The 14,881-nt window shown below is 40.3% G+C and overlaps 1 protein-coding gene across 2 annotated transcripts; it reads left to right on the top strand.

The window, feature by feature from the left end:
- Positions 1–730: 730 nt before the first annotated feature.
- RCN2 (reticulocalbin 2) lies at positions 731–14,467 on the top strand. 2 transcript variants are annotated; one of them, XM_075764716.1, is made up of 7 exons: positions 731–1,030; positions 1,165–1,270; positions 4,120–4,316; positions 6,821–6,922; positions 8,127–8,223; positions 10,677–10,819; positions 13,661–14,467. In XM_075764716.1, exons 1-7 carry the CDS (start codon positions 905–907, stop codon positions 13,811–13,813), a joined length of 924 nt encoding a protein of 307 aa, XP_075620831.1. In that variant the 5' UTR covers positions 731–904; the 3' UTR covers positions 13,814–14,467. The 2 variants fall into 2 exon arrangements, with proteins under 2 accessions (XP_075620831.1, XP_075620830.1); XM_075764715.1 differs by having other exon boundaries at positions 771–1,030; positions 6,809–6,922.
- Positions 14,468–14,881: the final 414 nt, after the last annotated feature.

Here is a 14,881-nt window from a genome sequence, read left to right as displayed (position 1 = left end):
ACTTCCATTAATCGAGGGCTCTGCTTAAACCTGGCAACACTTGTTTCTGGAAATCCAGGTAGGTTAATCTAACTTCTTTCTGTTTAAAAGAGGAGTTCCAGAAATTCACTCATATTGAAAGGAGAAATAACAAATCTAATGATGGCCTCGCTGAAATCTCAATTAATCCAGTAAGAATGATTAATTTGACCTCAGTGGGCTCAGGATCAGGGCAATCCCAATTTCACGTGACAGCTCTAAGGAATGGTATTCCTGGGGAGGGCCCCCTGCTCATTTGCTCCATGTATTTTTAGTTTGAGTGGTAGATCAGGTTAAATTTATTTTACAGCTATTATCTGTGTTGAACAGTTAACAAAAATTTGTATCAATCCACCTTGTTAACTCATTTGTAAAGCATCGCTTCCCTTTAACTTTGTGTTAGAAGTGTTATTTGTGGGTTGGGTCCTCAAGCAGGAGAAGCGTTTGTTCCTTTTTTGCTATAAAACTTTTACACTGCTCGTTTCCTGATAACCATCCCTCACGCCAGGGTTTGCTGATGCTTGTCTGAAGTTCCTAACAGTCACCTCAGTCTGCCAGGCTTCACTGATGCTGAAAAGTTGGAAAATTATCTATGTATCTTGACACTATTCGGTATTCTCCAGTGACACCGCATGGAGGGCAGGGCTGGGCAAGAGAGGAGCATACACTTGCTGCTGCTGAACCGGCCGTACCTTCCCGGGGTGCGCACTCCCCACAGGAGACACCCGGGGCTGGGCGGACCCCGCGGGCCCCGCCCGCCGCCTCCGAGGGGCGCGGGGCCGACCCTGGGCGCAGGCGGGTCCCCGAGCCCCCCGCGGCCGCTCGGCCCGCCCTCCGCAGCCCCTTTCCCCGCCCCTGGCCGCCGGTCCCCTCCTCGGCGGGCGCGATGCGGCGGCGGCGGCCGCTGGTGCCGGGCCTGGCCCTGGTCCTGGTCCTGGTCCTGGCGGCGCTGGGCGCGGCGCACGGACAGCACCGCGCCGACTACGACCGGGAGGCGCTGCTCGGCGGACAGGTGGGCGGCGGGGGACGGGCGGGCGGGAGCGGGCCGCTTCCCGCCGGTGAGGCCGCGGGGCGGGCGGCGCCGGTGTGGGAAGGCTGTGAGGCGTCCGGAGGCGGCGGGCTGACGCGCGGTTCCCTCTGTCGCAGGAGGAGGCGGAGGAGTACGCGCGGCTCAGCCCGGAAGAGCAGCAGCGGCGGCTGAGGGCCATCGTGAAGAAGATCGACTCGGACGGGGACGGCCTGCTCACCAAGGGTAACGGCGGGCGGCGCCACGGCTCCGCGCCGGCCCGGGGACCGCGGGCGTTGCGTGCCCCGGAGCCCAGCTGGTAGCACGCGTGGGGCTTTAACCGGGCGGGGACTCGGCTTCGTCCCTGGCCCGGGTCTGGCCCGGCGCCCTCAGGCGAGAAAAAGATACGCGCTCCCCGTGACACAGCCGATGACTCTTCGCAGTGAAAAACATAACGAGCCTCTTGCACAGTGTGTCAGAAATACCAACAGACCTCATGGAGAGGATATCTCAGTCCCCAAGATTTCTGGTTTGCATGGTGAAAGAAGTGAGGGCCAACCACAGCACACAGGAGTGAGGTAGCACGGGTAGGAGAGCAACACTAAGTTGCAAGTGCCAGCTTTGCACTTGGACATGCTCCTTGCACGTCTGAAGCCACTTTGAATCAAGTGGATTTCGGTGTTCGAAATCCCGTTGGTGCAACTCAGCAAGTCTAAAAGGCAAAGCAAGTACACTGCAGCCATAGTGCTACATATATGCGCTTCAATACCTTGTGACACTAGGTGACACTGAGGGATCATACATGCATTTCGTCACAATAGAGTATCAAATGTCTCCTCCCAGACAGAAAGGTTTTTATCAGTCGCACTTGTGAACTCCACAGTAATCTCAGGCCTTTCAGTACATCATCATGACGCTTTTTTAATTTAATCTTTAAACTCATTATGAAAATGTATTTTGCTGTGATTTTGGCAAAAAATCAGAAGTCTCTCACGCGCATGCACACAGAGCAAGTAGAATCTTTCTTGAAACGCCAGAAGGATGATAATTCATTAACGTGATATTAAACACACAGGACGCTGTCTAGGTGAGAGGACAAAATACGGTTTTAAAGATGCGATCAACTGTCTCTCTTGAATGTCTCCCACTTTACATGCTGAAACTAACCAACTGCACACTTCTGTCAGTGTTCCTGCCTCCGATCGTGTAAAGGTCAGATAGCATGTAGCTTTGGTGGGATGGCTAATCCCTGTAATAAACAGCAGGCAGTTCACAATGTGAAGGCTGTAAGGGAAGAGGTCTATTTTAAAGTGTAGAAATTCCACCGGTATTCCGTCCTCGTGGTATATATTGCACCTGGTTCTCAGTCTAATGGAAACTTCCCCTCATTTGCTAAAGGAAAACTCACAGCGGAATGTGATTTTACACTAAGAAACTTACGGTATCAAAGCTTTTTCAGCTCAGTTATTTCTCAGAGTATTGCAAAATGCTCTTTGAGAACTTTTTCCTTAGTGGCGCCTCCGTTTGGAGGCTAGGAGTGCGAGAAGATGTGATATATTCATACCACTTTGCTAATGTCAGAGCATTCAGTATTTCTGATCAATGGCACTAGACATTATGCGCTCAGGTGCTTGTGCCTCGTGCCTTAGATGCTGGGAAATAAACCACGCTATAAATTATATGTTACCCATCTTTAAGAAATGGTGGTGTGGTTTCTTGTAAGGCAATGCTGGGTTTGTGCACAAGCCTTGGTGGTTACAAAATGTGGCATGCACGCCTCTGCGTGTTCAGTGAATTCACAGAATCTGTTATAAAGTTGGTTCCTTTGGTAATACCAATTCACTATTCAAAATATATTTTAAAAAATACCTTGCTGCTTTTCAAAGATATTTAAATAAATCTAATAAAGTTGTACTGACACTTCTGCCAAGAAGGATAGAATAGGATCCTTTAGTATTTAAAAAATGCTCTAAGATTTTTCTACACCAAAGTAATAATTTCTGTAAGATTTTTTTATTAGTCATCATGATTCTTCAGAGCAGGATTTCAGTTGAGCTGATTTAGCTATATAATTTTGCAATGCAGAGGAAGTGGTCTGAAAATAACTGGATGATACTGAGAGAATATGTTCTCCCAATCTTCTTTAAATGAAGTAACTTTAATGTATTTGTGTGAATTCATCTATATATTAAGCCGTATTTCTTTTAGCCACATTTCTGTAAGAACAAGTAGCTTAAAAGCATTTCCAAAATATATAAGGCTTCATTTCAGCCCCAAGTATAGATAAAATATCCGTTAATATTTTATTTTGGGTAATTAAGGCAATAACAGTGAATTTAGTTTTATTTCAGTTTGTGGATTTTTCAAAAGAAACCCAAAACTGATGGGAAGAATGTGGGGTTTGGGTACAAAGTTATGTTTAGAGTTGTCTGTCTAAACCATATTCAGCATCATTTTCATAAAGCTCTGAATTAGAAAAGAAAAAAGGTGAAAGGACGCTACAGTGTTGGTTGGCTCTGGATTTGAAAAGCCATGGCCACATAATCCTTTCAAACTGACATACATGCCAGCAGCCACCAAAAGGGGCAGGCTTCCTGCTTCCATTGTTCGGGTCCCCGTGAGCTAAATAAGGGCACTTTCTCAGCTGAAAACTAAGCATCTTCCTTCTTATGGGATAAGTTTTTAGCGATGCAGTTTGCTATGCAGCTGTATGAACGCTACCTCTAATAATTTTTCCCTACCACTTCCCATGTGTATCAGAAAGGGATGCACCGCACCGTTTCTGGCAGCACAAATATACGCCGAATTAAAGTAACTGTGTAACTCTGGCCTAAGAGTGCGAAGGGGGAAATGGAACTATGAAAGAAAAACTGAAGGCTGTAGCTGTGATCTATTCTCTCATTCAGTTACCTTGAAAAAAGCCATAGCACCGAGGAAACAGATTGTTTCACTTTAACTAACCTCTTGCCTATATGCTTACATCTGAATTGCAGAGTATATTCCAGACTGGATAGACCCATGGTATCTTTACAGTTTTTATAGTGCAGATGATCCTGAATTTTTTTATTTTATTATTTTTTAAATGATTTTCACAGATGAGCTGAGTTCCTGGATACAGCAGTCTTTTAAACATTACGTTACACAAGAAGCTAAGCAACACTTCAATGACTATGACAAAGACGGTGATGGGTTACTGTCTTGGAAGGAGTATAATATGCAAATGTATGATCGTGTAATTGATTTTGATGAGAACACTGTCCTGGAGGATCAAGAAGAAGAATCATTTCGACAGGTAAAATGTTTCAGCATCAGTTTCTGTAAGCCGTTGGCAAAAGGCAGCAATGTTTGTTTATTGTGACGGAACAAGATGGGTAGAGAAACCGTAGGAGCTGGCGCATGTTTTAACACTTTCATCTATCTGAGATAGGGGAGTAATTAAAGGAAAGTAATGGTGTATTAAAGCTGCTACCAACAAAACAAAGACAAAATGCAATTGTAACCCTTGAGTATATTTTGCTAGCTGAGCGGAGTATAAGTCTATTGACGGTCTCACCGCAGAGCACAAGTCTCCAGCCATCTCCTCAAAACAAGATGGCAATCCATTAGATTAGGTCTGGAGCCTTACCAGTATCCTGCCTTCAGCAGGGGCCAGTACCGCTGGTGTTGGAGGTGAAGGAAACCCTTTAACCCTCCTGATGGCACTGTTCTACCCACTTGTTCAGTTATTTCTCAAGTACCCAGTGCGGGGTATCAGCATTCCCTGCTTTGACGTTTTCTGTCCATTAGAGACCCACAGAGAAAGCAATAGCAATTCAGAGATTTTTTTAGCAATCAAAATGCAACTCTGAAAGCTAAAACTGGATGTATAAACAACAGAAGTTATGGGTTAATCTCACATATGAAAGCAGATACTTAAGAGTGGAAAGGAAAGAGGCAAGAGAGGCAGGAAGGGAAGGTTCAGCAAGAATCACAACATAGCAAAACTTGTTTCGTTTCAAGGTACACGTTTATAAGTACATGTAAATATTTCCCAAAAAGAGAATAAGTGAGTTTTTAGACTATTCTGGCCTGAGTTTATTTTTTCTGTGTGGACTGTTTTGGGCTGCTTTTAGTAAAGTAGTAGTAGATAATACAAGATGTTGGTAGAAGTGAAGCTAAAATAGAAAATGGGCAGGGGATTTTACACACTGAAGAAACAAACCGTAAAACTTTGGAGGTCACTTAACAGAATAATTACATAGCTTTTAAATAAAACGAGACTTTAAATGGAACTACTAGTCAAAATATTGATCCCATGTTTGCGATATTGCCGTAACAAATTTATATGCTGAGCTAGAACTCTTACTCACTCACTCATGCTATAGTTTGTTTCACTGCTTGCAAGGTTTTCCTGCTTGCTGACTTCTTCAACATACATTGTAAAAAGAAAAATTAGCAGCATTGTACAAGCATCGTACGTCAGCATTTTCCTTACTTTTGAAAATTAGCGATCCTGCTCTAACCAGAATGGAAAGAGATTATGGTATTGATTTAGAACTGACATCAAGTAAACATATGAATTCACCAGAAGGTGGCAGCCTTGTTCATCACCTCAAAAAACCCCACTGAAAAATACTTTTCCCCTCAGTAGTTCACGTTGGCAGTCTAGTAGTTTCTGTAGTCAGTCCTTCTGAATTGCCTTCCTATTTAAACCCTCAGCTAAGACCATCTTTTCTTTAAGAGTACATTTAATTATTTTGCAGAATAGTTACTATATTTTGTTACATGCTATGCTCTGTATTAATCAGATTAGCCTAATTTTGAGAGAAGTGTCAATAAATAGGATATAAACTAAGAAGTACATTTTAAAATGGATAAAGTATTTGTGATCTCTGGTTTGCTGGACCCTCCCTTACCCATATCAGAGTCACACTGATAGCACAACACATTTAATCATGGGATTCCTAAATTTTTATAGCTCACATTACAGGCAGCTTGAGTAGAGATCAGTTATCAATGTGTATTTTGTCTAAAGAGACTGTACGAAATGAAACAAGAAAAAAATACAAAAATTTTTGCACATTTGGAATACAGAAACAGGAAGTGTGAGACATTCAGCAATAAGAACTTGCCTACTTATTGTAGGTATTACTTATTTTTAAAAGCCATGCTAATATTTATACTTAAAACAGGTTAGAGAAGTGACTTTGCTTTGAAATATGTCCAGAGGTAAGGGATAACAGTCTTGTATTAAAGGAATCTGTCTAATCCTTCAGTGCTTAAAATGGCTTCCGAAAAGACGTTTTACATATATGATGTTTCAAGACCTTCTTTGAACTACAAACAGCCCTTGATATAAAGGAGATATAGATCCAGAAGGTTAAATGTCCTTAAAATGTAAATTTTGGAATTTGCAATGGCTACCATTAATTATAATCATTGTAGTCCACTAGGTTAGTTTGGGAATTGGTGACTTTTAGAAGAGGAAGCCTGTATAAAGACAAGAATTATTGGTCTTTTCATTATCTCCTTTTTGTGTTTTTGAAGCCTTGGCTAAGACTGTGTTTTAAATGTCTCCTAAAATTGAAAAAAAAGGAAGTTTTTATGCAACTCTTAGCATAAAACGACCTCAACTAAAAGTGCTGTTCTTGTTGCTCTGGATGAGCTCTTTTTAGTGAAAATACAACAGCAGTATAACATGAGTAGGTAATGCGAAACAATTAATATTCTAATAAGCTTATAGCCAGCTACTATAATGTTGTTTTTCCTTTTCATTAAGCTCTCTAACTAAATCTATTTTCTAAGCTTCATTTAAAGGAGAAAAAGCGTTTTGAAAAAGCTAATAGAGATGATGTTCCTGATCTCAACGTGGATGAATTTGTTGCTTTTGAACACCCTGAAGAAGTGGAGTATATGACGGTAAGGATATAAGAGGATATCTTTATCAGCCTGTGTAGGTAAATGCAGCATCTTTTTAATGCGTGTGCTTAGCCCCAGTCCTACAGGAAGTGTGCTTTTGAGCTGTTACGTGTATTGCTTTTACAGACCAAATTAAAAATCAGCTAAATGTGTTGTGGATCCATTGCTGGAGTTCAGGAGCTGGAGCGGTAGTTCAGTGCTTTTCTTTGCAATCTGTTTCAAGAGCTATTATTGCACAACTATCCCAGACTTTTGGGATTGGATTGACATAGCTCTGTCTTAAACTCTGTTAGGTTGGAAGTACATCAGTCAGATTTTAGCTTGAGGAAGTTTAATGCCTCCTTCAGAGTTCAGTGCTAGTTAGGGGGACTTACAAGAAAGATTTCATGGCACAGGAAAAGGTCAAGTGCTAGTTACTCTCACCTTGCTTAAAGGGACACAATAGTCACTTTTATGGCCAAAAAAGAGCATTGAAGCCCAGCTGAAGCTTTAATACTGACTGTACTATGGTTAGAGTTTGGGGGATTATGATTTCAGCCAGAAGCACTTTGTCATTAGTCATCTGTCCCATCACTGCTGTGACTGTTGATGTCATTCCAGCCCAGTACTGGCAGTTGACCCCAGTTAAAAGTACATTGGTGCTTTTCTGCAATAGAGCCTTTGGCTTTGGCTATCTGATGCTGCAGAGCTAACTGTCAGGAGGAACACCAACGCAAGCAGAGCCTCCATTTGTGTTGACATAACTGTTGGTTACAGAACAAGAAAGGACAGAACTGCAAGAACAGGCACACTGGCAAACACAGGACCAAAAGACCAGTTTTCCTAATAATTGCATAAAGTTGCAAAAATGCAAATTAGTGAATACATCACATGAAAAAGAATAGTGAAATGAGATGATACAGCTTTGTACAAATTCATGTTTCTCAGCTACTTGTGTAGTTTTGAATTATGTTGAAGGATTCACCTTTCAGATTTGGTTTTCATAAAACCCGACATCCTGAACTCTTAAGAACAGATCTGTTTTGTTGCACAGGAACCAATTACTGCGCTAGTCTGCGTAAAACAGAAAAGCGGATTTGAAATGAGCAAGTCTTCACTTTAAAGAATACCTTAATGCTTTAAAATGATTTATTGCTGTTTCTCTTGATTACAAGATGCTAATTTTCCACAAATTGATACTTTGCTTTTTGCATGTATGCAAAAGGACTTTGTCATTCAGGAGGCTTTAGAAGAACATGATAAAGATGGTGATGGATTTGTTAGCCTGGAAGAATTCCTTGGTGATTACAGAAGAGACCCAAGTAAGGAAAAAGGGTGGGGGCATGAAAGAAAGAATGGAACAAAAGCTTTTGCAGTGGGGTGAATTGTATGCAACTTTATTTTCAGCTTTTTACAACTCCACCTACAGGTTCTGAGTAACATCATCCTGTCTTTTAGAATAATTCAGTCTCCTGGTACTGGGCAGAGTAAGTCGTTATTTCAGTCTGCCCTGTACGTATTTGGCAGTAGTTTGCGTATAGCCCATTGCTCTGTTTCCTTGCAACTTCTTGTTTTCCTAAAGACTGAAGCATATTCCTCATCACTAGGTATGCGGCTGAAATAAGATGCAGTTTTGCTCACTGAACACATCTGCAAAACCAGCCAGCGTGAACGTAAGGTTGAACTTTCCTGGTCTTGATCAGCTGAAGGAGGCAGCTGTCAGCCTTGCTTTAGAAGGATTGGAGCTGCGTGTGTTTTAAGAGAGGTGGAGGGGAAGTCTAAGCAGTCCGTTCACTGTACCAGTTATCAAAAGCCTATCTGCTTGAACTTTCTGGTTTGGGTGGGGGTTTTTTTCCCCTCCACTCTTGCACTTCCTTAAAGTTACACTATTCCTTCTTTAACAAGAAAAAGGACATTCACTTGGTGTTTATCAGTACTTTTCTCTAACTATGTTGCTAACAGATAAATGTTTTATATGCTGTATTTGATTTGCTACAAGATAGGGCAAATAAATCCTCCAGTTCCAAAAAGACCAGTTGCTTGAGGCATGTGGAAAGTCTGATTGGTCCTAAGGAGTGCTAATTCTTAAGCGAGGACTAGCATCCTAGCTGGGGAAGGTGTTTAAGCCACGTGAGAATATGGAGAGACAGAGGAATAGTCAAGTTTTTCTTCACTCACCCACCTGAAATTTCACCTTTTATTACCATCTTTGTTTGCCAGAGCCAGTAAAAACAATGTCTTTCATGCAACTACAGGGTTCTTTATCCTGCTCTGATGTGAAGAAAGCTTTTCTAAGCCACTCTATCTGAAGTTGTGAGCAAGGAGTGAAATTGTTGCTAGGCTCCTTGCAGTAAGAGGGAAGATAATAGCTTTGCCATTAAAACTTTTTAGCCAGAATTCAGCATCAGCTATAATTGCAGAAACTACTTCAACTGTTCTCCAAAATGCCACCTCTTCTGCAGACAGTGTTCCTGCAGCACACTTGAAAATGACCTGTAAACTACACGGTGGGTCAGGTTTCACAATTGTTTCGTGGTTTTGGGCAACGGTGTATGGTGCATTGTGACATTAGGGGATAGTCTACTTGCAAACTACATGTTAGAAGGGAAGGAGAGAGACTTCACACTTTTTTCTTCTTTTCTAATATAAACTTAATTCTTTTTAAGCTGTTCTTTATCTGCTTGTGATGTCAACTACTTTTGACTTCCATAAGGTTTAAGAAGGCGTAATATCTGTTCATGCTTGTATGCAATGTTTATCAGTGGTGAAAGATCAGTTGGATGAATTGCTTCCAAATTTCTTGAGGAGTTAGAGACAAGTTTAAGATTGCTGGCTAGGTTGCAGGATGCAATATCAGTGCACAAGGTAAGTATAAATCAAGTGTACAAATAAATAAAAACAGTAAATGGGATTGCTTTGGATATATTCCAGGTATTTTAAAAAAAAAAAAGTAAACTAATTTGAAAGCCAGCAGAATTGGTCTATTGAGCCCGCACTAATCAAGAGCTTTGCCTTCTCTATTAGCTGTCACAGATGGGCCTCCCTTGATGTTAAAGCAGGGGAACAGACAGTAGAATGTTATTAAAAAACTTAGTAACTTGGCCTTACAAGTTTCATAATCCCATATACTGCAAAACCCTACTTACCTACCTACTTTTTGGGACACTTGTCAGTTTAAAGCTTTTCCCTACTTTCCTCCGTCCATTAAGTGCTGAGATGACCAATGTCTGGGGCCCTGTAGTATTGCTTATGTTGCAATATGGTACCTGCAACACGATTGCTATGCGTTAATGGAAGAGAGCGATCGTAACTCTCAGTCAAGGTGAATACTGCACGAGGTCTCTGTCATCCGCTTTAACTTTTTCCTACTGGTATGTCAGCTGCGCCAATAAGTAGGAAACCGTCTACTCAGCAGCACATTCTGTATAAAGTATGCTTTCTCCACTATCCATTTGGGTAATTGTGGAGATATTAAAATTAAAAGTTCAGTTGATGGTAACCCTTACTTTAATGTCCGCTTAGTTCAACTGTAAACTTACAGTCTTAGTATTACCTTAGCTTTAAATTGTGTGTTAGTCTGTACAAGCATTTTTTTCATATGTAGACACATGCATTTATTTAATCTAGTGGGACTGGTCTGTAAGGCTTGCCTTTGTTTAGTGAAATCGCTTTTGTACTTTATTTTATGAGATTAAGTGACTTTGCTTGGGAGAAAAGGTGAAAACATCTGCTTTAAGGTAGAGTGGCTTTAAACTTGACAAATGTGTCTTCCTAGCTGCAAGGGAGGATCCAGAATGGATACTGGTGGAGAAGGATCGCTTTGTGAATGACTACGACAAGGATAATGATGGAAAACTCAACCCTCAAGAGCTGTTGTCTTGGATAGTACCTAATAATCAGGGTATCGCACAAGAGGAGGTATGTGTTTTGACTGCTGTTTAGATTTTACTTAATGCGGTAGTATTTTGAAGGTATCGCAACAAAATGGTAGATGCATTCAGATTCATCATGTCTTAGTAGTTGACAAAGAATGCTTAGTAGATCTTTGCATATCTTTAACTTTTTTTTTTTCAGTTTGACAAAGAATGCAGGCCCTTTAACTGCATTAGGTAGATTTGGCATTCCTGTTAATTGTATGAATGTTTGTAAATTAACAAAGTGCTTTTCTACATGTTTAAATAGCTTATCTGGTTTGACTTAAGGGTACAGTATTTTAATCAGTTATTTTTTAGTTATTGTAGGTAAATCTAATGAGCTATACTACTAAAAGAGGCTGTTATATGCTGGCAGCATAATTTTGAAAACAAATTGATCGTGATTCTTCTGACTAAATCACCATAAATTGTAGAACCAAAGGCTTGTCTTCATAAGCAGAAGAAAAAGGAAGTATTCTCTGATTCAAGAGGCTGTAATGCAAACTTTGATGATGATAATAATTAAAATGGTTTAATGAGGGGTAGAACGCCATGTAAGTTTAAGTGGATTCTCATTTTAGCTATCTTTATTTTTTTGTAGCAGGCAGTAGAAGCACTGAGTGTTCCAGAACAACCTATTTTAGTAAGCAAACTTTGCAGTTGCTGACTACAGTAGAGAGGATTTCTGCCTCTCTGCTAGTAACTTTTAATCTTAATTCGTCCCAGTCTCTTTCCTTTGCACTGAAGGATTTTGGTGTTCAGAGTGGCAGGAACAACAGGTCTTCCCAGGCCTCCATAATTCCTGGTAGAGAGAGGAGGGGCTTTGTGTTAAGCAGCACAACCCATCTGCTGTGTTGGACCATCACGGTGCTGAGTTCCCACCTCTTCCTTTTTCAGCTCTGTTGGTGACAGGAAAAGCAACGTGGCTTGCACACAGCACTGGCTGCTCACATATCTAACCTCGTAGGAAGCTAAGCTGTTAAATTGCTCTAGTGGTATTTTTGTAAATGTGGATCTGTAAGCCTTTGCACAGACTTTTTTAACATCTGACTCTTGAGGGTGGTTGGTTCTTATTTCACAGAAACAATACTGTTCTAACTGACGTAAAGTCTGTGCGGTGTTGAGTCTATTCATGCCGGTGTTGGTTTGCTTCGTCGGGGGTTTTTTTTAGCACTTCTTTGCTGTTCATTCGAATTTTAGCTTACGGCAAGGCTGTGCTGTAGTAATAGCTCAGTTCTGCAAGAAATATTGTTTTTTTATTTGTTTCTCTACTGTGCTGGGTTTTTTCTTTAGTTAATATAAGGGTTTAGCAAAGTCATCAATCCTAAAGAGATTGACTTAAGTCATAAACTGCTGTGTGAAAGCTGAATATGGCATTCCTTTTGGCATTGCAAAATGCCTTGAGAAACCTAGTAGCTAAATAACATAAAAATAGAAAAATTACTATACATTCCATCTCCAGGAATTGGTATTTGTTTACCAAGATGCTTGTCTGAATAATCTTTTAGCTTTTGCCGTGCAGACTGCTTTTAAAATCTGCTCGGCTGACGTTAGTCCCTGTTATTTTCTTCAGTCCTTTTTGGTGATGTAAGTCAGCTTAAATGTAAGTAATATTTAATTTATAAAATAAAGTCAGTAAGCAGTTCATTTGAGCCAAACCAATCAAAAAAAGTACGAACAGACGGATTCTCTAAATCATTGTGTTTGTAGATGTTTAGCAAATAAAAACAAAACCCATGTAATACTAGGGCTCCTCTATTTCTCAGAAATAGTAGGTGCAATAGAGCTGCTGTACTAGCTTGTTAGCTTTGAGCTATGTAATACTTGTGAATAAGCTACAACTAAAATGTTCTGCAATTCCTTTTTGTTTTACTGCTGAACTTCCCTCCTTTTATAATATTCAAATAAGCCAAAACCCGAGAATTGTTTTAACTTGCAGTTTCATTTCACATTGTCATGATAGAGTATTTAAAAGATTTTTCAGAAAAGCAAGCTTTTGCTTTCAGCAAATGAGGGAAAACGTGAATTGCTACCCAAAATTAAAGTTCCTGTGCATAGATGGCTTATCTTGTCCACTGCTGAAGGTAGAAAACCCTTTTTCACAGTGATCATGAAATACTTTCCAGTTACATTTTAATGATGAATTATAGCCATGGAGCATTTTTTGCAGCTCAGAAAGCTTAAGCTTAACCTGAGCACTGTAAACGATGCTTATGTTGTCAGACAGAGGGTAAGTATGTGACTGAGATAACTGGGGCACGCTTCTGAAAGAGAATGCTCAACTTGAGGACCTTGTTGGCTCAAATCCTGGTTGAGGTCCCACACATCAAGGACTTGCTATTGTAGCTGTCACTTGGTGGCTGAATGTCCTGAGGGGCCCTCTGAAAGCGCAGGGTCTCTTGGCTGACGTGCTAAGCTTGTGTTTTCTGCAGATCAGACGCTAAAGCTGTGTACCGCCCGCATTTTCTGCAGATGGTACGCTAAAGCCATGTGCTGCATTCGCCTGTGGATTTCAAGGAGTACGGGTACTTCCAGGAAGATGATTAATCTTTCCTGGTTTAATACTGTCTTCTGCCCTCAAAGTAAAACTGTGGGTTTGGCATTGATTTGTTGCTTTAGAGTTGCTAGTGAGCGTAGAGATTTGATATCACGATTTTGCCACCAAATAAAAGAGGCAAAGGGAAACAAACTGAGGAAAGAAGGGCTCTGTTCTGAATGTAAGATCTCGTCTAGCTTGTTACAAATAATGCTTTTGTGGCAGGACTTTGACAGAGCTGTTCCAAAAGTGTATTTCTAAATGCTCATATCTATTAACTGTGCACACGATGTTCCATTTATTTTAAAGGCTCTTCACCTTATTGAAGAAATGGATTTGAATGATGATAAAAAGCTCTCTGAAGCAGAAATCCTTAAGAACCAGGATTTGTTCCTTAACAGTGAAGCAACGGATTATGGTAGGCAGCTTCACGATGAACGTTTCTACCATGAAGAACTTTAGATTATTTATTTTGTAATCTGTTTTTCTTCCGTTTCTTTCATTTGGAGCTTTTGTTAAAAGCACCCATCAGCTATGTTGTGAGTTTTATGCTGTAATTACAGTACACTAATGTTTGCGTAAATAATTTGTATTCAAAATTTAATTGCCCTCCTGCAGACTTCCTTGGGCCTCTTCTAGCCGTCAAAATTAATCTTAAGTACTTACTTCCAAAATTCTGTAGTGTTGGGAAATAAATTACTTAAGGGGTAGTGCTATATTGTGAAGAGTTGTTCTGCTGTACTTGAAGAAAATGGAGGCTCTGAATGATTCTGAAAGAATGCAAACCATAGTAACTGAGAGACTACTATTTTTTCTAATCAGTTTAGTTAGGGTGGGCAGTGGGGAAGATGAAGGGATGTTTAGAGTCAGTATTAACTGTGTTTTATTTACTATGTTTGGAGAAACACTTAGATGAACACCTCAATTGTTTAAGAGGTTTCTACTTAATTTTAAATGGTTTCTATACTGTGTTTTATTGTATCATAAAACTTGCTATTTTTACATCTATAGACAATAATTGTTTTTAATGTACGATTCTACAGCATTAGCAATACAATGGTATTTTGCAGTGTTAAGACTCTTAATTTGTTGGATTAAAATTTACAATATTCTGTCTTTCTGTGTTCTGTCCATTTGTTACTTACTGTGGGTCAACTCCTTGAAACGTGAACAATGTACACGATGTACATAATGTGCAATGGCAACGTTCTTAACATTCTCTAAAAGTTAACTTTGGTTGAAAGCTCCACAATTACCATTCATAAAAGTGAGTACTGCCCCGTTAGGTGATTATTTGTACTAGTCTGAAAGGTTAATGGCACGACAGATTCAATTTAGGAAAGTACATAGATTCGCTTTTTATCTCCTAGAAAGCCGCATAAATTAGGTGAGTTGAGTTATTCTAAACAAAGACAAAGCCTCGCAGAACAGATTGTGTAGTGTATTACGGTGTTATAATTCCTAGATAACTAACTTCTGTAATGCTCTTGCAACGTTCTTCTTGACTAATCTTTTCCTTCCTCCCAACTC

Source organism: Balearica regulorum, chromosome 12, assembly GCF_011004875.1.
Source record: "Balearica regulorum gibbericeps isolate bBalReg1 chromosome 12, bBalReg1.pri, whole genome shotgun sequence".
Lineage (NCBI taxonomy): Eukaryota > Metazoa > Chordata > Aves > Gruiformes > Gruidae > Balearica > Balearica regulorum.
This window is presented reverse-complemented; position numbering and strand designations above follow the sequence as displayed.

Bases quoted from the DNA above. Each gene is read 5' to 3' on its own strand.
- RCN2 (XM_075764715.1), top strand. From the start codon at position 905: ATGCGGCGGCGGCGGCCGCTGGTGCCGGGCCTGGCCCTGGTCCTGGTC. The intron at 4,317-6,808 runs GTAAAATGTTTC...CTATTTTCTAAG, and splicing joins AAGAAGAATCATTTCGACAG to CTTCATTTAAAGGAGAAAAA. The intron at 6,923-8,126 runs GTAAGGATATAA...TGTATGCAAAAG, and splicing joins AAGAAGTGGAGTATATGACG to GACTTTGTCATTCAGGAGGC.